Source organism: Dreissena polymorpha, chromosome 1 (genome assembly GCF_020536995.1).
Source record: "Dreissena polymorpha isolate Duluth1 chromosome 1, UMN_Dpol_1.0, whole genome shotgun sequence".
NCBI classification, from domain to species: Eukaryota; Metazoa; Mollusca; class Bivalvia; order Myida; family Dreissenidae; genus Dreissena; species Dreissena polymorpha.
In genome coordinates this window covers 193,281,627-193,303,986 of record NC_068355.1, presented here as the reverse complement: position 1 = coordinate 193,303,986, position 22,360 = coordinate 193,281,627, and the positions used below count along the sequence as shown (strand labels likewise).

General features: G+C 33.9%; 2 protein-coding genes and 1 long non-coding RNA gene across 11 annotated transcripts in view; 2 read left to right on the top strand and 1 right to left on the bottom strand.

The window, feature by feature from the left end:
* Nucleotides 1-22,360, top strand: part of LOC127864385 (uncharacterized) — a 186,464-nt gene that overhangs the window by 24,186 nt on the left and 139,918 nt on the right. Inside the window, exon 1 of one of the 9 annotated variants that reach the window (XR_008041840.1) lies at nucleotides 4,045-4,063. The exons of 7 other annotated variants lie outside the window; for them this stretch is intronic. The gene's annotated coding sequence lies outside the window, so the exon portion shown is untranslated. Of the gene's footprint in view, nucleotides 1-4,044; nucleotides 4,064-4,262; nucleotides 4,283-22,360 lie in introns of those variants that run through there. One more of the 9 variants, XR_008041839.1, reaches the window with a different exon arrangement.
* LOC127864392 (uncharacterized) lies at nucleotides 8,463-13,054 on the top strand. Its single transcript, XM_052404051.1, has 7 exons — nucleotides 8,463-8,721; nucleotides 10,096-10,266; nucleotides 11,032-11,167; nucleotides 11,745-11,795; nucleotides 12,311-12,352; nucleotides 12,587-12,661; nucleotides 12,899-13,054. The coding sequence occupies exons 1-7, from the start codon at nucleotides 8,595-8,597 to the stop codon at nucleotides 13,002-13,004; spliced, it is 708 nt and encodes a 235-aa protein (XP_052260011.1). The 5' UTR covers nucleotides 8,463-8,594; the 3' UTR covers nucleotides 13,005-13,054.
* LOC127864397 (uncharacterized) lies at nucleotides 14,844-17,709 on the bottom strand. The gene is made up of 3 exons (XR_008041854.1): nucleotides 17,186-17,709; nucleotides 16,689-16,869; nucleotides 14,844-16,331 (listed from the first exon to the last, which is right to left on the bottom strand). It is a non-coding gene; the product is annotated as an uncharacterized LOC127864397 (long non-coding RNA).

Sequence of the window (22,360 nt, the reverse complement as noted above, 5' to 3'; positions counted from 1 at the left end):
TTATTATAATAATTTTCATTGTTCAAACATTTCTAGGTAAAGGATCAATCTGAAGTTTGGCATGCACATTGAGGATAGATGAAAAATGATAAGGAAGTGCATATTTTTTGCGTTTTAAACAGTTCAGGTTGTTTTATAGGTTACATTATCCTAAATAATTGTTTCATGTAGGGCTGTACTGACTAAAAAAATCATATTTTACTCGAAGCCATGTTTTACACTTTAGACTGGTGTTCTGGCTTTATCTCTTGGATATATTGGAAGGGAAAGAAAAGGTGCTCAGTATTTAATCCCTGACATATGATAAAGTTAGAGACTAAAGTACAAGTTTGACCTGAAAACAGTTACATTGCACTAGAAAATGGCCGCAAAATTTAAGGCGCAAAAGAAGTAGAGTTTGATTTGAGTAAAGTTAATGTTTGGTTTTAACATGACATATCTTTTTTATTGCTTAAATTGATTCAACTTAGAATGAACTTTCAGTAAAAGTTTGGTTATGGTGGTCTCTATGTTCAAAATGTTGCATTAATTTTCTCTTTAAGTTGACGCTTTTACATTGAATTATATAGGGGAATCATTTAGTATATTGTGGCCTTTAATTAATTTAGCTTACACTAACAAGGGAGAGAACTGTCAATATGTACCAGCAGTGAGTTGTTGCCATTAAATTGTTTCATATTTTACTAATTTGTAATATATCTTACAACTTTTATGACATGATGGTTTATTTTGGAACTGTTGTCTAGTGTGAATTTAAACAGAGTTTAACACCAAAGACCTGTAAAGGCATGGTAAAAATGGTGTGTGTGTTTTTGTAACTTTGGGAATACATTAATATGAAGTTGTTGCCTCCCATTTATTATTATCCTCCGCCATAGGTGGATAGATATTGTTTTGGCGTTGTCTGTCCGTCTGTCTTTCCGTCCGTCCATTCGTTCGGAGCCATATCATGAAAGTGCTTAAGCGGATTGCATTGAAACTTGGTATGATCGAGTATTGATAAGAGAATGATGCACGCCAAACGGCGTTGTACACCATCTGTTTATAACAGAGTTATGGCACTTTGTATCTTGGAAAAATGCTTTTTTGAGTGATAAATATAACACTTTTGTGTCCAGAAGCATATTGGCAGGGGATATCAATTCAACGAATTTGCTTGTTGAAACTTGTATCAACAGTAAATCCTCTGTGAATGAATTGTAAAAGTTAACCGTTTATGATTATGAGAACAATAAACCATTTATTAACCAGGTTTTCCGAAGGAAAAAACTGGTTATTAGATTGGCGAATGCGGGCGGGCTGGCTGGCGGGCTGGCTGGCGGGCTGGCTGGCTGGCTGGCTGGCTGGCGGGCTGGCGGAATAAGCTTGTCCGGGCCATAACTATGTCGTTCATTGTCAGATTTTAAAATCATTTGGCACATTTGTTCACCATCATTGGACGGTGTGTCGCGCGAAATAATTACGTCGATATCTCCAAGGTCAAGGTCACACTTTGAGTTCAAAGGTCAAAAATGGCCATAAATGAGCTTGTCCGAGCCATAACTATGTCGTTCATCGTCAGATTTTAAAATCATTTGGCACATTTGTTCACCATCATTGGACGGTGTGTCGCGCGAAATAATTACGTCGATATCTCCAAGGTCAAGGTCACACTTTGAGTTCAAAGGTCAAAAATGGCCATAAATGAGCTTGTCCTGGCCATAACTATGTCATTCATTGTGAGATTTTAAAATCATTTGGCACATTTGTTCACCATCATGGGACGGTGTGTCCCACGAAAGAATCACGTCAATATCTCCAATGTCAAGGTCGCCACGACTAAAAATAGATTTAAAAAAAAAAAAAAAACTTACAAAGGGGGTTAATTTTTTTTGGTCATTTCAAAAGTTCAGTTTGAGTTTTCTCCCTTTATCAGATTTTTTTTTCACAATGAAAACCTGGTTTTGTGACAATTTTGTCCCTTGTTACTTTTAACAAGATGATTTTCCATTCTTTTTTGTTGTTATGCAGGAAAAAACTGGCTTAAGACATGAGCCACGCTGTGAAATAATAGGGCTTAATGCATGTGCTTAGATTGTAGTCCCAGATTAGCCTGTGCAATCCGCACAGGCTACTTAGGGACAACAATTACCTCTTTAAAGGTATGTTTTGTTGAAAATAAGTATCTTCTTTTGTGAACATCCAGTATGGTCAGACAGTGTCCTCCATGATTTGCTTATGTGGATTTCACATGCTAATCTGGGACGAAAGCTTCTAATATTGATGAGCGGCAATTTGGCTTATAAAATTACACTGAAAGTTAAGTAAGAATAATTATTATGAATTTACAGGTTATTAAAGCATTAGCCAACACTTTTAATGTTTTAATACGAAATGGTTTAATTGCATTAATTTTCATTAATTGCTATTTAGGACAAGGCACCAATGAAATGCCAAATTAGAAATTCAGATAATTATGTTTTGCTGTTGAAAACCTTCACATCCAATCAAGAGGCATATATGTAGTGTATTATGCATTGTATTATAAAAATGTGTTACAAGTTCATATCCTCCAATCTAGTGTTGTTGTTTTCAGGAGAGCACCAGCATTAATATCGAGTTGGCCAAGCAACAGCACCAGTCTGGCCTGCAGGAGCCCAATACAGAACCATCCTTTCCCTCCCCTGATCCCTAGCTGCTCCCACTGGACCTCCGGCCTCAAACGGTCAGCATCGTTACACAAGTCTGTGCAATAAATCCTCAGCACGTCAAGTTTTCACGCGCTGTTATGAACAACCGAAATATCCGTGTCGAGATTTCCCCAAGCAAGCCCGAGTAGTTTTGTTTAGCTCTAGTGCCAGAGTGGGATGAGTGTTACCGAAGCGAGACGATATAGCAGCACTTATGGTAACGCTAACAGTTAACGCTAACAGTTAGTTCTCGCTGTGGACATCACGAAGAATCTCACGAAGAATTAAACGTTGAATAATTTGTTTAATTCTTTATAAGACAGCTATATATTCAGCAAGGAACGAGAGAAAAAAAGGAACAATTGAAATGATTCATTCAGAAGTATATCTGCTGTAGATAGTTAGGACAGTAGTAGCGTTACAGACTGTCCTCAGCGCACAATATATTCATGTGGTGCACCACAGACGCAAATTCCCCCCATTATTGAAAACAAGTTGCTAAAAGTAAACACGTCCGGTTATGTACTCCGAGCCCAAAGGGCATTGCATTGAATTGGGACTAAAGAATGCTAAAAAACATGACACCAGTCAGGGCTCGAATTTAACTTTTTTTTCTACTTGCAAAAAATTGCGAGCAGCTTTAATACCAACTCGCAAAATCAAAAGCATTCTCGCAAATTTGATGGAAACATACAAAAACCTTGGACATTAGTTTAGTACTATTTAAACAAAATAAAAGTACTTAACATGTATACACATTTTATTTCTGCAACCATACAAAGATATCAGTTCCTTGGACCATAAGGACCCACATCAGGTTGATTGACCATCTTCATCTACAACAAGTTTTAGTCTTATTTTAAGGTATTTTTCCCATTAATTCACTGTTTTCGTAGAAGGATTTAAAATCCGTTTTTTCTAACTAACGGTTAACTTTGCTTAATCTACTGCATTATGTATATTTTGTGTTATTTCCGTCTGTGGTTATAAAGTGAAAAGTCGACTGTTTCAATTCCTTTGTACCAATACCATCCGCGTATCTGTATATACCAGTCTACATACAAGGTGCGCTCTTACGCATAAGGGTACTTGGGCGTTCTATAAATTGACTTAAGTAAAATAGCGATCATGACGTCGAGCAGCATTATACCTACTCATTTCTTTTCACCATTTATTTACTCGCAAAAAAATACTAGTGGCTTGAAACTTAACTCGCAATCGGTATTTTTTACTCGCATTTTGCGAGTGTGCGAGTGTTAATTTCGAGCCCTGACCAGTTTTGTTGTATGCTCCAGTACACCCTTCGACTCTCAGCTCGAAGTAAATCAGAACTCAAACTCGGCCCTTAACAATATCCGCGAGGCCAGCATATCAGCTCAGCTTCTGAGCTTCAGGTGAGACCTTACAGTGTTAGTAACTTTGTCAAAGATTGGGCTTAAATTCAGCCCCATTCCTCAAAAAGTCTAATTTTTTATGCCCCCTTTCGAAGAAGAGGGGGTATATTGCTTTGCACATGTCGGTCTGTTGGTCGGTCTGTCGGTCGGTCCATCCACCAGGTGGTTTGTGGATGATAACTCAAGAACGCTTGGGCCTAGGATCATGAAACTTCAAAGGTACATTGATCATGACGTGCAGATGACCCCTATTGATTTTGAGGTCACTAGGTGAAAGGTCAAGGTCACCGTGACCCGAAAAGGTTAAATGGTTTCCGGATGATAACTCAAGAACGCTTAGTCCTAGGATCTCGAAACTTGATAGGTAGATTGATCATGACTCGCAGATGACCCCTATTGATTTTCAGGTCACTAGGTCAAAGGTCAAGGTCACATTGCCCCGAAATAGTTAAATGGTTTCCGGATGATAACTCAAGAACGCTTATGCCTAGGATCATGAAACTTGATAGGTAGATTGATCATGACTCGCAGTTGAACCCTATTGATTTTCAGGTCACTATATCAAAGGTCAAGGTCACAGTGACCCGAAATAGTTAAATGGTTTCCGGATAATAACTCAAGAACGCTTATGCCTAGGATCATGAAACTTGATAGGTACATTGATCATGACTTGCAGATGACCCCTATTGATTTTCAGGTCACTAGGTCAAAGGTCAAGGTCATGGTGACCTGAAATAGTAAAATGCTTTCCAGATGATAACTCAAGAACGCTTATGCTTAGGATCATGAAACTTCATAGGTACATTGATCATTACTCACAGATGACCCCTATCAATTTTGAGGTCACTAGGTCAAAGGTTAAGGTCACTGTGACCCGAAATAGTAAAATGGTGTCCAGATGATAACTGAAGAACGCTTATTCCTAGGATCATGAAACTTGATAGGTAGATTGATCATGACTCGCAGATGACCCCTATGGATTTTAAGGTCACTAGGTCAAAGGTCAAGATCATGGTGACCTGAAATAGTAAAATGGTTTCCGGATGATAACTCAAGAACGCTTATGCCTAGGATCATGAAACTTCATAGGTACACTATTCATGACTGGCAGATGACCCATATTGATTTTCAGGTCACTAGGTCAAAGGTCAAGGGCACAGTGACAAAAAACATATTCACACAATGGCTGTCACTCCAACGGAGAGCCCATATGTGGGGCATGCATGTTTTACAAACAGCCCTTGTTTTATAAATATTTACTGGTTAAAATTTACAATGCATTATTTGCCAAAAAAAGTGTTTGATAGGTTGCAACAATGAGTTACTTGCCTTATTAAGCTGTATAAGTTGAAACTTAGTACAATCAAAATACAAATCAAAAATTATAAATTGTTAAGTATTTGTGTTCACGTATAACTGATTATGATTTTTATTTAAATTAGAAACCAGATGTTTGCAAAGACAATATCACTATACTGCTTTTATATCCTTATGCACACACTTTTAACGCCAGTGACTAAACTTTACATCTAAGGTCTGTCTTACAAAAACAATTGCATAAAATGTAGACATCAACTAGTATCGATTCAATATCACATACATATAAAAAATTTAACCAGAATAGGCTATTATTACTAGTATAATGGCCCCTGGTAGCAAGACAGAATATCATATACTTAATTCACCATAGACTTTCATCTGTTTTTGCATTTCTGTCTAATCCATAGGCAAAACGTGTGTGATCAAGTACTCATATACTTACAGTATTGTGTCTTATGACTTGTTGTATTGTCTATTGCAAGTTGTTAAGTCTCGCGTAATAAGTTGTGCACATTTAAATATGTACAGTCTCATATTTTAAGTTGTTCAGTGTCATGTTAAAAGTTGTATTGTTTTACAGTTAAAGTTGCCGAGTATCAAATTAAAAATTATGTAGTCTTTCATTTTAAGTTGTTACCGTAGGTTTCCACGTATAGCGCGCACCCGTGTATAGCGCGCAGCCTGTTTTTTAAATGCAAAAATGGAGAAAAAAATATTTAAAGACAATAAAACCACCTAATCGGACTGAAAATGGCCGCCATTTTACTATTGCACAATATCCAATAATCAGGGGCATTGGAAAGCTTAATTAAGCATTCAAAATAGGAAGCGTCATTATGATTAGGAGCATGGGTTGCATAGCACTATACTTTTTTTTACAATCTGTAATTTTCTAGCAAAAGATTAACAGTCCACGTGCATTTCGTGAAAACGTGAGAAAATAAGAATAGTGTACATTGTGTGATTTTTCCTCGGGGAAAGCATGGGCATTACCGGTAAATTTGAATGTGGCATGGGAGACGGGGATACAGTTGTTGAGGTACACCACTGTTCAACATTCAATATTTATACACACAAAATGCATTTGCATATATCTTCACGTTCTCAAGTGTCAATTAGTGTCTCAAATGTCAATTAGCGTCTTAACAAGTCGTGGCACATATTACTCAATAACATCTGCCAATTACAAAGTGAAAAATGACCCCCTTTCACACCTACCGTACATGCAAAAAAGACCTCGTTCGCACCTACCCTTGCCTGCTCTCCGGAATGTCGACAACAATCCCAATCGGAATTCATCAATTAAGAAGTGTAAACACAAACAAAGAAATGTCCGCAAGTTTATTCAAACATATTTATTTTTTACCAAAACTTCTTCTACCGCATTCATATCTACCAGTTGTTTCGACAATGGCCCCTCAGTCTGTACGATTATAGGGTGGTAGTTTTCTGGAAAAAAACATGGCAGCTATTTTGATTATTTACGATTACACAACATATTTTTTACCAATCTAGCAGCCAGGATGGCGTTGTATCAATGTATAGCGCGCACCAGCTTTTTAATTTGAATTTTGGAGGTAAAACACTGCGCGCTATACGTGGAAACCTACGGTAGGCTTATTTGGGCAGACACTTTGTGCACAATTTATAAAGCCCTGTTTTCTCGGTCTGAGGCTCAAAGTAAATCCCCCTACAGTCTGTTACAGAGTTGTACAAGATGATACCAGGTGAGCCTTGTTATGGGAAAAGGGTGCTTAATGCTTGTTATGTACCATCCACAGATTAGCCTGTGCAGTGCGCACTCTGAATTATCAGGGATAATGCTTTCCATTTTTGAGGAAATTTTCGCTTTAAAGAAATTATTTCTAAACAAAAATCATGTCTTGGTGGAAAGTGTCGTCTCAAGTTAGCCTGTGTGGACTTCACAGGCTAATGTGGTACTATACATATTCATTAAGCCCAGTTGTCCAGAATATGGCTCAAGTTTAGTCTGCTTCCAGTCTGTTGGTATTTGTAAATTCTGATTAGAACAAATATGGTATAAAAACCACTATGATTAAAAACTGGTAATTAAAACATCGGTGTACATATAAATGCAAATTTAACATACATATTGAGCAATTCTAATAGTAGCTCAAAACTTCCCAATTTAACATAGTTTGCCATTTTTAAAGAGTTGGTTACTCATTTTTTCACAAAATTAAAAATTTTGAGTCGTATTTTGTTCACAAAATATCATATCAAACACAGTTAATGTTTTAAATAACTTGGACAAAATATTGTTTTGTTATTGGTAACTGTGAAAATATAGATTTATCAAAGTACAGGCAAACTAGTATTGTAATATGATGGTAATTAAGGGCAAATGGCCTGAAACATAATTTTTACTCCAAGGTGTATGTGTGAAAAAAACTTTTCCATCTTTATAAAGTACACGTAATAGGCACTTCCTTATATGCAAGTGGACTAATAAAATGAGCACTGAAACTGAACATTTCAACAAAAACGCATGTCAAAGAATATATTTTGATTGGATTTGTGCAATGAAGTTCCATGCAATTAAAAAGACATATAATTCTCAAATTAAAAGATAGAATTTTCCCGATGTTTGATAATATTACGCTAATTTTCCTCATTGGTGTGGTACAGATACTTTTTTGGCAAGTTCAAAAGACTATCGGCTTTCTCAATGTTACAGCAACTGCTAAGCTCAGGGCCCGTATTCACCAACCACCTAAGTATTAAGGCTAAAATTTCCTTAATTATCTAAGAATTTACCTAAGGCAAAAATTTCCTTAACTTTCTTACTAAGTAAGTCTCTTAGGTAGAACCTAAGGTAAGATTTGTCCTTAAATACTTAGGAAAAATAAATGCGTTTTCGTTTAAAAATAATTCTATAACTGGAATCGTCAAGCCAAAAATATTACTATATTTAGAACATGACGTTGAAAAGTGCTCGCAAAATGGCGGAATGTTATTAGCGCACAAATGTGTTGATAAGAAAAATCTTAATATTACGTGTAGATGATGAATAAATAATATAAAAAGTGCATAATGTAAGAGGTTTACGCTTCCGGCATCTGTCGAAACAGCTGTCACAAAATATCTGTATCGATTTTATGCTGTTGTCGTCAATCTCTTAATCAACAACAAACATGTACACAAATTTGGAAAAAACACGGAAGTGAATGCAGACGATAGTTGGAAAAAAATGGCGAAACAACGAGCGCCCAACTTTACATTACAAGAAAACACCCTCCTCGCTCATTTGATGGGTGAAGAGTACATGAACTTCGGTATGTCCAGGCATAAACTGGACAGACATAGGTTTACCAGCCGTAAGTGTTATTATAATTTTTTATCGTACCGGTATATTAATTACTTTCGAAAAGTTTATTCCTTAACATCCAAACACTTTAATTGCAGATATTTTTTATGACTGCCTTTTAAAGTATGAACATAATTAAGTATTTTATGGCAGCGATTATTCCCCTGCTTTATAATGTACCCGTAAAAGGTATACTTTCCCAAATGAAGAAAAACTACAATTGCTGTCTGAAAATTTCCCAAAAGGAAGGCAAATGCCATCAATTTTGTTCCATAAAAGAGCATTATCTGCAAGTTAACAAATAAAATTATTACTTTGCTTTTGATACCATTGAGCAATTAAAAAACCCTATCATTCCCAATTGGAAGATTTCATGAAGCGAAATTTCCCAATTTCAGGATTTTTCGCACTAATTTCTCCAAATGGGTAAGGTACTTTTCCTAATTGGGGAAGACAAATGGCTGTATTGACGTTTATGTATTAACTATTAAGCCATTGTTGTTATTCAATTTATGAAAGTTCATTAATATTATCAATGTCTAATTGCATTTGATACAATTGTTTTAATATCATTGAGTGCACAATAACTAACAATTAGAATGTTTGCTTGCAATGCGTTTCACAAAATAAAGTATATTACCATGTATCTAATTTGATTTTTATACCCCCGGATTGAATGATCGGGGGTATATTGTTTTTTCAAAATGTTTGCCTGTCTATCTGTCATTCTGTCCCACAACTTTAACCTTGGTCATAACTTTTGCGATATTGACAATAGCAACTTGATATTTTGGCATGCATGTATATCTCGAGAAGCTGTACATTTTGAGTAGTGAAAGGTCAATGTAATCACATAATGTCTAAGGTCACATTTATTGCTTTAAGTGGCGCAGTAGGTGGCATTGTGTTTCACAACAACAGCAATTGTTTTTTATTGTGTTGACACAATATGTTGTTATGTATCCCATATTAAAGGCAATACTTAAATTAAATTTAAATAATTTTTTGATGATATTATTGATTAGGATAAGCATCTTATCAAAGTGGATATAATACTGGAAAAAAGAATGAAATATATCCTCAAATTAAACATAAAAACCCAGTATAAAGTGAACATTAACCCTTTGCATGCTGGGAAATTTGTCGTCTGCTAAATTTCAAAAATTAGCATTTTCTTCGATTTTTTTCAAAGAATACTTTCAGAATAGCAAACAGTTTGGATCCTGATGAGACGCCACGTTCTGTGGCGTCTCATCTGGATCCAAACTGGTTGCACGGGCCTTCAAAATTCGGTTCCCGCACTGAAAGGGTTAACATGACATTGAAATCAGAGAAAGCCCACTACAAAGTATATATTTAAAGTTCTGTGTTGTCTTTTATTCAGAAATTTCTAGCTCTGTAAAAAAGGAAATGTGGTCAAATGTGGAGACTACATTTAACGCCAATAGTACAGGGCCCCACAGAAAAGGGAGTGACCTCGAAAAAAAATGGGAGAACCTCACATCTACACAAAGAGGCATCTACCAGGATCATCAGCGTATGCTGACATTGACTGGTATGAAACTTTAACTAGGGCTGTTTTCTTTTACCAAGTATAAAAGGAACAACTTTATTTATTGTTGTGGAAGTTGATGTATTTGTTAAATAATTTATATAAAACAACATTACAAGCATAACATGGAAACTATACAATTTGCAAGGACCATATTAACCCATTTATGCCTAGCGTCTAGAAAAAAGGCCTTGGCAAACAGCGTAGACCCAGATGAGACACCGCATGATGTGGCGTCTCATCAGGGTCTGGGCTGTTTGCTTAAATGAATTTATGTAAGAAATATTTTAAATATAGAAATAAATATACTAGACATCCCTAATTTTGGAAATAAATTGATCCAATTTAGAAGGATGGGAGACTCCACTAGGCGTAAACGGGTTAATTTGTCAGAATCATTCAGCAATGTTCAAAGTAATATTATTCAACATAAACTTGTTTAATTATTTGAATATTACTTTCTATAAACATAACTTATTAATGCAGTTTGTCAAAACAATATTTTTTGTAAAATGGCAATAAATAATATTATATAGTCATTTCTTTGTGACCATAATTGAAAAAAAAAGCTTACTAGAACTGTTAAATTTTAATTATAATAACAATCAACTTATTTTGCTGTTTATTTTTGTTATTGGATCACAGGCTATATTAAACGTTCTCTCCTGATGGTGCACCTGTCAAAGTATCACTTAGTACTGTTTATGTTTTGCTTTTTATTATGTTTTGTTGAGTGCATATTATTGTATAATACTCAAAATATTACAGGCAGTCCTCCGTTTAATTCAAAATGCACAATCCTCACTGAGGCTGTGATGAACGTAATTGGAAAAGAGGGAGTTGACATAATGGGTATTGGACCCAGCAGCCTAGACACCTCTATTTTGCAATTGACTGATATGCGGTAATTTGTTTAAAGTAACATTAAAATGCATACAAAAATTAGAACATTTACTCTTACAATAAGTTCTTTCAGTGACGTATTGACATATTGTAAATGTAGCATACCATAATTGAATTGCTTTGATGTTAGCCTTAAAATAATGCTATAATAATTTTGTGTAAATAAAGTATATAAATGATATTTGCTTAATATAAATACAAGTGTTAATAACAAAATTAGTAATGTTGTCTTGTGTTTGAACAATTTATTTGTTTTGTTTTTAAATTCATTTATTTAAAATAAATAAATCATGACAGCGACTCTTTCAACATATATGCATAACCACAAATGATGTAATTACTTAATAAATGGAACTATTAAGACAACCAATACACTTCAATTTATAAATAAGAGTATCTCTTATCTAAACATGTCAACAGGTAAAGTAATGAACGTGCATGTTAAACACAATATTTTGACAATTCATATACAAGTAACAATTGCATAAATAAACAATTAAAATGTAACAACAAATTTGAATTATTGAAACAAATGATGTTGATTTAAAAAAAAAAACATATTGTCAATATGCTTACAGTGATGATGACCAGCAAGATGCTGAAATCAACATGACCATGTGTACTTCAAGGTAATCATTAAAATACACAATTGATGATAGCTTGAACTTATAACACAATTAATCAAGATATGTGTTTGTCAGAAACACAATGCCCCCATGATTTACCATGCATGTGTATCTCATGGAGCTGCTCATTTTGAATGGTGAAAAGTCAATATTCAAATAATTAAACAAGTTTATGTTGAATTATATTACTTTGAACATTGCTGAATGATTCTGACAAATTAATATGGTCCTTGCAAGGATCACCACTCAAAATGCGCAGCTCCATGAGATACACATGCATGATAAATATTAAGCTGCTATGTTCAATATTGCAAAAGTTATCAAATTTTACCCAAGGTTAAAGTTTTGGGACAGAATGACAGACAGACAGGACAAAAACAATATACATTGTATCCCCGATCTATCGATCCGGGGCCATACAAAATGAAATAATGCACCAATGATTTTTGTACATGTTTCAAAGTGAAATTACATTTCGAATAGGTCTATAATTGATATTTAATATTATTTAATTTTAGTGCTGCGATGTCAAAATCAGTTTCCTTTAATCCGAAAAGAAGGTGAGGCATTAATTATGAAAACATTATTATTGCAATTAACTTACATGCAATTTCATAAACAGAAATTTTATATATATATATATATATACATGCACATGCATATCATTTGCAAAAAAAACACTGGCCATCAGACGAAGGCATTATTTACATGTTAATATAATACCAACATATCTTGAATATCAAAAATTGTAATGGTAAATACATCTGACTTTAGACATGATGCACTTATTCCAGATATACACCATCGATGGCTGAGAATGGCTATAGAAGCGCAACTATTTCTCCTCCAGACAAACCTTCACCATCATGGTATGTATGTTATGTATTTTAAAATATAATAAATTATTCTATACAAGCATCTAGATAACAGAAACATGTGCATAATATGGATGACTGAACCTAAAGTGTTATCATTCGACTGAACCTTAAGTGTCATCATTATTTACCATTTTTCATTATACAAAAAAGAAGCCGTTAAAATATTTACTGTTTTTGAAAATTAAATAAAAATTAAATAATTATACCATGTTTTTAATATCCATTTAGTTGCAGTCATTGCAGTCTACATGAACTTAATGCCTTGAAGAAGAGGAAGCTGGAGCTTCAAATACAATTGTTTGAGGCCCAGTTGGCGCGATTTGATGAGGAATAGATTATTATGTTATTTGTTATTATTTTGTTATGAAGATATAGTTTAGTTATATTAAACAGTTACATGAAATTCATCTTCATTGTGTATTTCTTGTGATTTTTGGAAAAATTGTATACAGTAACTTTAGTAAGTTTAAAATGTTCTAAAAGCTTAAATAGTTGTTTCAATTAAAAATGCAAGTCATTTGAATTAACAGGTCTGAAAACATGACTTATTCAATGTGAATATGAGTTGCGTTCTGAGAAAACTGGGCATAATGCATGTGGGTCAAGTGACGTCCCAGATAAGCCTGTGCAGTCCACACACTCGCTTTTACATTTTTCTTTTAAATGAAGTCTCTTCTTAGCAAAAATCCAATTTAGGCGTAAAGTGTAGTCCCTGATTATTCTGTGTGGACTGCAATATCTGGGCTAATCTTGGATGACACTTTACGCACATGCATTATGCCTAGTTTTTTCAGATCACGACACCTATGATCTAAAAAAATGTATTTGCTACTACATTCCTGTAACGAAGGCCATCTTCATTTCCATGGTAATTTTCAGGATGATCTGGTAAGGCATCTATGTCCAAAGGATCCATTGGCAGATTTCGCATGTTGCATATGTTGTGCAATACAGCACATGACAAAATCACCCTGTTAATAAAAATATTAATTAAGTTAGACAAGTTGCATAAAAATGTCATAAAAACCTAAAATATGTATAACATGTAATTATAACATAAATAATACTTGAAACATATGCATTTTTTGTTCATGTTAGTCACATTAATTCAGGTGCTGTTTAGAGTGTCGTTTTTTTCAAGACAGGGGCAAGATATTAATCATTAATGTTACTTAAAATGAAATTACATTAAAATTTTAAGTTAGCTGTAGAGTCATACAAGCATATTTATTTCAGAAATACTTTTTTTGAAGCTGTGTTAACATAAAATTTAATCTTCATGTAGAGAACAAAACTATATCTCTCAGTGACTAACATATTCTGTTAAACTATTAAATTTGTCGTAGTGACTGTTCACTGTGTATCAAAGTAAAATGATTACAGGTTCTTATAATGAACTCACTTGCATGACTTTAATGGATGCAATCTAATTTCATTGTGCAGAATCGCCCATCTCCTTTTCAAAATCCCTATGGAGCGCTCAACCACAGATCTTGTACGTTTGTGTGCCCTTTAATACAAAAGTAATGGTTAAAGTATGATCTTTACCCTTCTCGAAAAAGTGCACTAAATGCGCATTTAATGCGCATTAAATGCGCTTTTAATGCGCATTAAAGCGCATGTTATTGGCACCGTATTTTTTTCTGAAAAAAATATGGTGCCAATAACATGCGCTTTAAAGCGCATTTAACTAAACAAGTGCATTTTTCTGTTCAAATAATACACTTTTTGAGTGTATAAATGCACTTTTGTGTGTATTTTAAAGTGTACTTTAGTGTTTTTAAGTGAATTAATACGCTTAAGTGTATTTAAGTGTATTAATTCGCTTACCGTTTTTTTTTGTTCCCCAAAAAGTACACTTGAAGCGTATTTTAAGCGTTTTAATTTACTTAGGAAAACATGAAAAAATACACTTAAATACGCTCTTGTGTATTTTTTGAAAAAAATACGCTCTAGTGTATTTTTTGAAAAATTTGGGGAAAAAAATACGCTCAAGTGTATTTTTTTTTTAAATACGCTCTAGTGTATTTTTTGAAGAAAGAAAACGCTCAAGTGTATTTTTAGTGTATAAAGTGCACTTAAGTGTATCTTTGAAAATGTCTATTAAAAAAACATTCATTTGGATATGAAAAGTGGCCGGTTTAAATATGATCTGAGAGAACAACAGCAAATAAACTTTGAAATAAACACATTTATTCACATAAATCATTTTAAAATAAACAAGTAGTTAAGGCCATTCTATGGGTGCTTAAAAGCTTTTCCGCTTTCCTCTGCAACTGCTTCCCCCTGTCCCTATACTTTTTGGTTTACATTGTTCCATACAAAGAATGCATTGAAAAAAAACATGTCAATATACAATTTTTTCAAACAATATCACAATAAATAACAATGGCAAATAAAATATGTTGGAAGACAAAGACATACATGTAGGCTTACCAAATTGTCAAATAGCAAAATAGTTTTTTTTAAATCTTTCTCACTCCTCACATGGTTTTTAATATTGTTAAAGATTTTTTCTTGCCAAACTTGTAATGTGGCGCACAAATTATGTAAGTTTTTCGAGTTTATATGAAAAAACCTAAAATGACATCAAAGATAATTCGTTCTTATTATTAAATATATAAGCACTATGGACATGAAAGCACATTTGAGATCTACATAACTTTCCAAACTTGGAAATATATACAACCATTTACAACTATTTACTCACAAGTTATCTCAGTTTTAACTATAAAGGGGACATATCAACAGCTAGAACAGTATTTTATAGTCTGAAATAGATTTATTTATTAAAAATAACGTTATAAATAATTTCTAAACACAAACACTTTCAGAGGGTAAGAGAGACATTCGGAGGCCGTGGGAAAATCTTAGGAGTGACACAAATTCAAATAAACTTGTAATGTGGCGCAAAAATTATGTAAGTTTCTTGAGTTTATATATCTAAAAAAAATACATTAAAGATAATTCATTCTAATTATTAAATTTATAAGCATATGGACAATGAAACGCACACTCGCTAGGTTTTGGCAAACAATAACCTGCTCAGTAAGTTTTTGTGGGTTTTTGGCAAGGTGGTTTCCTGTGGGTTTAAACACTTTTTTGTATTAAAGTATGTTAAAGTCTTTTACAATTTTGTGCTGATATGTTTCAGTAAAAAAAGTAATAGCCCCATGCAGTTTTAAGGGAAAAAAACACAATGTGCAGGAAAATCATCTTTATAACACAAACAAATATGAACATAAGAATTGTACACTTCATTATAAAATGAGGCATTTGTGGAAGATTGTATGGAAAAAACGATTAACCGCAGTGTTCCGCAGTGGGTCAATTTATTTAGATCGCAGCTGCTGCAGAGAACTAGGTCACAGCTGTTGGGGGTACCTGAACCGCAGTGGCCGGAGGAACCTGGACTTCAGCATTTGGAGAGACCTTGACCGAATATGGTGGTGGGACCAGTAGTCCAGTACAGCAGCCATTTGAGAACACGACCGCAACCGACAGGGGGACCTGGATGGCAGCCAGTGCCTAGACCTGATCTTGGCAGCTGGAGGGACCTGGAAAGCAGCAGGCGAGACCGGAAAAGCAGGGGCTGGAGTGACATCTACCACTGATGTTGCTTGTGTCCTTCTCTTCTTAAGGATCTTGAATGCGTATTGATCTGCAAAAGATAAACATGATATCACACACTATCAAAAGGGTGAGGCATTCTTCATACTTGTTAAATTGTAAGGTTTTTGTTTCACTTAACTATGAAATATTGCTGTAATGGTAATCTTGTTGCGATTATAATAAGAAATTTAAATCAATGCAAGTTTGTTTGCTTGTTGTTTTTGTTTGTTTATTTTTGCAATTTTTTAACCCTGTGATCACATTTGACTAAACTCTTATCATCAAAGAAATAGCGTTTTGTAGACAATACAGTTTGAAAATGAACTAAGATGCGTGGTCTCATTTGGCTGTCTGGACTGGCTGGAAGTGTGATGCATTTTAAATGCAATAACCTGTATAGTTTTACCTCTCAACAAATCCAGCTTTTCTTAGTCAAGCACAGCCCACTCTCCTGCTTCACTCTAGTTGGCCAACTCTTGAAGGGTAAAAACCTGGTGTTAAAGTCCATACATCAGTCAGTATCCCCCTGTTTCTTCCTTTTTTAGCAGGTGATAATGCACATTCTTTCCTTGGGGCAAGAGTTTTACCTTTAAAATCAAAATATAAAAGTTCTCATTGAAATATGAGGGAAAGAAGTCCATTCAGTAAAGACCAGACTTAGCTATAAATAAAGTTTAAGATGACAATAACCATAAAACACAGCCATAATAATTCACTGTACACAACATTAACACTTTTTAATTTGTATATTTATCTATTTTTGTTTCAATTGGTGTTAGTTTTCCTTAAAATTACAATGCATTTACTTATCCTTATACCAGAGACAATACATAAACATGATAATGATCATAATTAATTCAATGAACTTAATTAAAAAAGGGATGCAGAAATAAAAATACAAACCTGTTACAACTGTTCTTCAGTATCCAGCCACTTTGGACCTCCTTTGATTTACTACATTGTAGTAAATACACTTTGTTTTCATCACACAATACTTCATGCTGACAGTATTTCAAGACATTTGACACTACAAGTACAATTTAAAATCTTAATTTGCTAAATCATGTCTAAAAATGTAGCTCATTATCAGTTGCTGACACCTGCTTGTTTAAACAAATTTACTTCCTGTGCCCTAAACCAATCAAAAGTGGCTTGTTTTCAAAACAAAAACTATCAACCAATCAAAAGTATGCAGATGATATGCACCCCTTTGTTAGGCATTGCTGCATCACTGATAAGAGATTAGTGTTTATGATGCATATTTGATTTAATTGGGGGAGAGCTGATCTTTTATCTGTTGTGTCAGCTTGAGATATATCTACTGATAAAGGCAAATTTCAACACCAAAATATTTATGGAATAATACACATCACTGATAACAATTCTTCTCTTTGTGACCTTAAATTGAATATCATTACTGAGAAATGACAATCTGTTTATTGTTTATGAAATCACAAATTACAATACATGCACATAACCCTTAGCATATTATATTTATTTGTGAATATTTCAATTTGAAATAATGAAAGGTCTTAGAAAATTATAATTCTATTATAAATATTATTTTAATTGCCTTTAAAAAATGTGTTTAGTAGACAATGTGGTAGATATTAATTTTATTTGGGTTAAATATCAGTATAAGAAATTTGAGAAAATATAATTTAAATATTAAAAATATTGAAAGTGTCAAAAATATTATGTGGGCTTGCCAGAAGCCCACATAATATTTTTGACACGTTCAATATTTTTAATAAGTGACCCACAGCCTGATTTAGTTGAACTTGTGCTTTTTAAAGCTGTTAAGCATTGTTGTTAAAAAATTTATTATGAATAGTATTATTTTCTTGATGTTTTCAAATAATCAATAAACATTTGATAATGTCATACATAACACTTGTATTTGTGTTGTTTTTGTAAATACTACAAAATTTTTACTACTAATATATAATGTATGAAAAGTATAAAATATGTTCAGACCCAGAAAAGATACACTTATTAATACACTTAAATACGCTTAAATTGAAAAGACACACTGTCTTGGAAAAGATATAGTTAAAAATACACTTCCATTGAAAAGACGCACTCAATCATATAAAAGTACAGAAAAAATACACTTGGCAATTCAAAAGATTTTGAAAAAACGCGCTCTAATTTCGAAAAATACACTTTAATGCACTTAAGTGTACTTTTAAAACGAAAGACGCAGAAAAAATACACTTTTTTGGAGAAAGCGCAGAATAAATGCACTTCTTAAAGTGTATTTTGTTAAAAAGCGTATTTTATTTCGAGAAGGGTAATTTTCTCTTTTGTAGCAAAAGCATTATATCACGTTCATGATCAAGTGGGTAATTCACCTGCAATAAAAGCACCAGTCATTAATATGTATTAAGTACTTAGAATTGCACATCATTATTGTATAACTTAATAGTTTTTTTTATGAAATGTATTACATTAACATGGCTTGTCACCATAGAATGACATATGCCCCCTTTTTCCACATTTTTATAAACCTAAACGCAAAGTGTTTTTCCACATTTTTTGAAACCTAAACGCAAAGTGTGACAGGATTTCTTATAGACGGACATTGCAATCACTATATGCCCACCTTTGGGGGCATAAACACATTTAATGGAAGTTAAACACAATATCAAAATACAGTATTTACAAATAAACACCCACTTATTCACATTAACCTTATAAGCAAATCGTAGAGACTTGACTGTGTAGCTCATTAATTATTCAAACATTTCAGTGAAAGATTTATATTTAGCATGAGGGGTGCTTTTATATTGGTTATGGTGTTTATTAGGGAATATCTGTACCAATGTTGTAGAATTTACAAATGCAATTTATCTAACTGGTTGTAAATCAGCTGGTGCTCATCAGCTGGATTCATAAATGGAGTGAGGAGCCATCTCTTGCACGGATATCCCGAATCCCCAAGTAGATATTGATGTTGGTCATCGACAACATTCTGCTCCATGATTTGAAATAGGCCACTTTGCCTTAAGATTCTGGCATCCAGGGGTGGCGAAATCTCAAAAAACTATACTTGTCCACGGACAACCATTTAGGAAATTTAACTTGTCCGTTGCTGAACTACACTTGTCCGTTAATGTTTATATAAATTATAAACGCATTTATTGATTAATGTAAAACAATGTGGAATATACCAAAATGAGTATGATTTGCTAGTTTTGTTTATAGTTGTATTTCAATAGTACATTCATTATAGCAGTATATTATAAACAATATAACGACTTTCTAATACTTTTAATCTTGCAAAGGTAGTGTTATTAAAACATGTGTTGAACATAAGTACATCGTAATCTTAACAAATTAAACTAGTTCAATATGTCGACCTCATCAGACTGAGGCTTTGCGCCGCTACTGGTAGCAATTTGATTATCATCAACTGGTAACCATTGAATATCTGTGAGCCAAGTTTCTTGAAAAGTTCTGGCGCGTTTAATAGATCATATTTTTTTCATAATCTTTCTTAGTTTTTTTGGGAGGTGGACTGCTCAAAGCTTCGGGTTTCTGCTCCGTTGTTGAAGATTTAAAAAAAAAAGTTCCATCTTTACCATTAAAGTCGTCTTAAATAACAAGGTAGACCGTGTTTTGATTATCTTACTTTGATACTTTTTATTTCCATCTGATTGTAAAAAAAAAGAAACCAGTCTGTACACTGTCTAACAGTCGGGCCGAATGTTTAAAATGCGGCATGCTCCTGGTCTCTTATAGAATAAAGGAGATCACTGCGCATGAGAGTGCCCGTATTTTAGCTTGATTGCTCCGCAAATAGCACTGACAATGTAATCGCATGTCAACATCCGGTTTTGTAAAACTTAATTTAAATTACGGCTTTAATACAATGTATTTTTTTCATTTGCATACCTGGACCCGACTTTTAAAAAACTTGTTGTCCACGGACAACTTAATTGAAAAAAATAAGTTGCCCAGACAAGCAAATGTACGACTCGGGCAACTCGGACATTTGATTTCGCCACCCCTGGCATCATGGACAGCCCCAGGCCACAGCGGTACAATGTCTCTAATCAGACAATTGGCATCAAACATGATATGTAAAAAAAAAATGATATAGAGATACATTCATAGTATTAATAGTCTATACTGGGGGACATATTGTTTTTGCCGTGTCTGTTTGTTTGTTTGCGTCAAACTTTAACATTGGCCATAACTTTTGCAATATTGAAGATAGCAACTTGATATTTGGCATGCATGTGTATCTCATGGAGCTGCACATTTTGAGTGGTGAAAGGTCAAGGTCATCCCTCAAGGTCAAAGATATGGGGGACATAGTGTTTCACAAAAGCATCTTGTTTCCACTGTTTTATTTGTAGTATAGTGAAAACACTACACTGTAACTCCAATATAGCGCGGTCAATGGGGTCCAAGCCGCGAAACAGCGTTATAACGGATCCGCGTTATAAGTTTTGAGCTCATTTACTGCAGGGCGCTATAAAAAAAACAGGTATAGAATAGCCTATAATATAGGTCATGTATATTGCCATGCTGTGTTGACGCAAATACATGCATATAAACCGAATCGTATCGATAACAGTATACATACCGCTTTTCTTATGTGCACATTTATCCGATAATCCAATAAAATTGCAACATCACTTAAAAAATTATAATCTTGAACATCAATGACGATATATGTTTAAGAAATTCGTAAACACAACCGTACGCATAAATGCCATTTTCAGTAGTGTTAAGAGTACAGTGCATTATGGGGCAGAGCTTTCATTGGACGAGCGACTTTAAATTTAGATTGAATGCGATACGATTCATGAACAAAAAATTGTTTTATTGCGTCATATGCATGCAAAAAACGTGTATCCCGGGAACTTTCTGATACCGCGCGAAAATGAAAGTGACACTCTGTTAACAATTACCTGTACACTGCGTTAGCATGTAACTAAATCGTCTGCATTATTTAATTTCTTATACGAGAACTGAAAGATTAAATGACATAATACTAGAATGATAATGAAATGACAGAAAAAGTTGTTTTATACAGTGGGCAGTATATTTCACAGCCGCTCATTTAATATAGTCAAACTGCAACCATATCAAAGTAAGAATGTTTCAATCGTTTTGAATTTCTTTAATTGTATAACTATCCCGCTTGCACTTAACTTATGGAAATTATCGCACTGAACCGCTCTGATGAGGAATACATGTAATAAACACTGACACGCGAGTTTTTCACACCTTTATTGACATTACACAACAGATTAACACCAATTAGCTGTCGGTGTTGTTTAACCTCGAGGCGATTATAATCGGTTCAACGGACGGTTGAATAAAGCAATCAACATGTGATTGCCGCCATCTTTGAATTGTCTGAAAATACATGAAGTTGCATAATACGGATTTGAATCAGAAATCAAATGGAAGGTTGGAGAAAAAATGGGATCCAAGCACCCCCCGCGTTATATTGGATTCAGCGTTATAACGGAGCGCTTTATATTGGAGTTACAGTGTATACCATATTGGAAAACTTATGAACAAGAAATAAGAAGTTGTATAAAAATGTCACAATCCATGCATTTCAGTATAATAAAAAATATAAGAAAGAAGACTGTTAAATTGGCCCCAAATTTATTATTTGATTGTTTTAGGAATTTTAAATCAAATATCCATATTTATCATGCAAATAACAAATGGTATCAGTATAAATCATGAAATTAAATGCATACATTGAAAATGATTTTTCTTGATTTATATAAATGATTAAATCTTCATACATAATAATAATAAACATTGAACACCAATTAACAAACCCGAAGAATATAATATATTATATAGCAATTTTTACAATAATTAAAAATATAATATAAAAAAAAGGATTACCTGTGTGTTTATGGAATGGTAACCCATCCGATTCACATACGCCGGTTCATCAACAACTGGGGCTTGAATCTGGACATGCGTCCCATCGATAACGCCAATTACATTTGGAAACCTTGCAATATTGAAAAAGTCTTCCTTTATTTGTCGGATTTCTCCGGGAGCAGTTGGAACACTGATGAATTGTCGTACAATTTC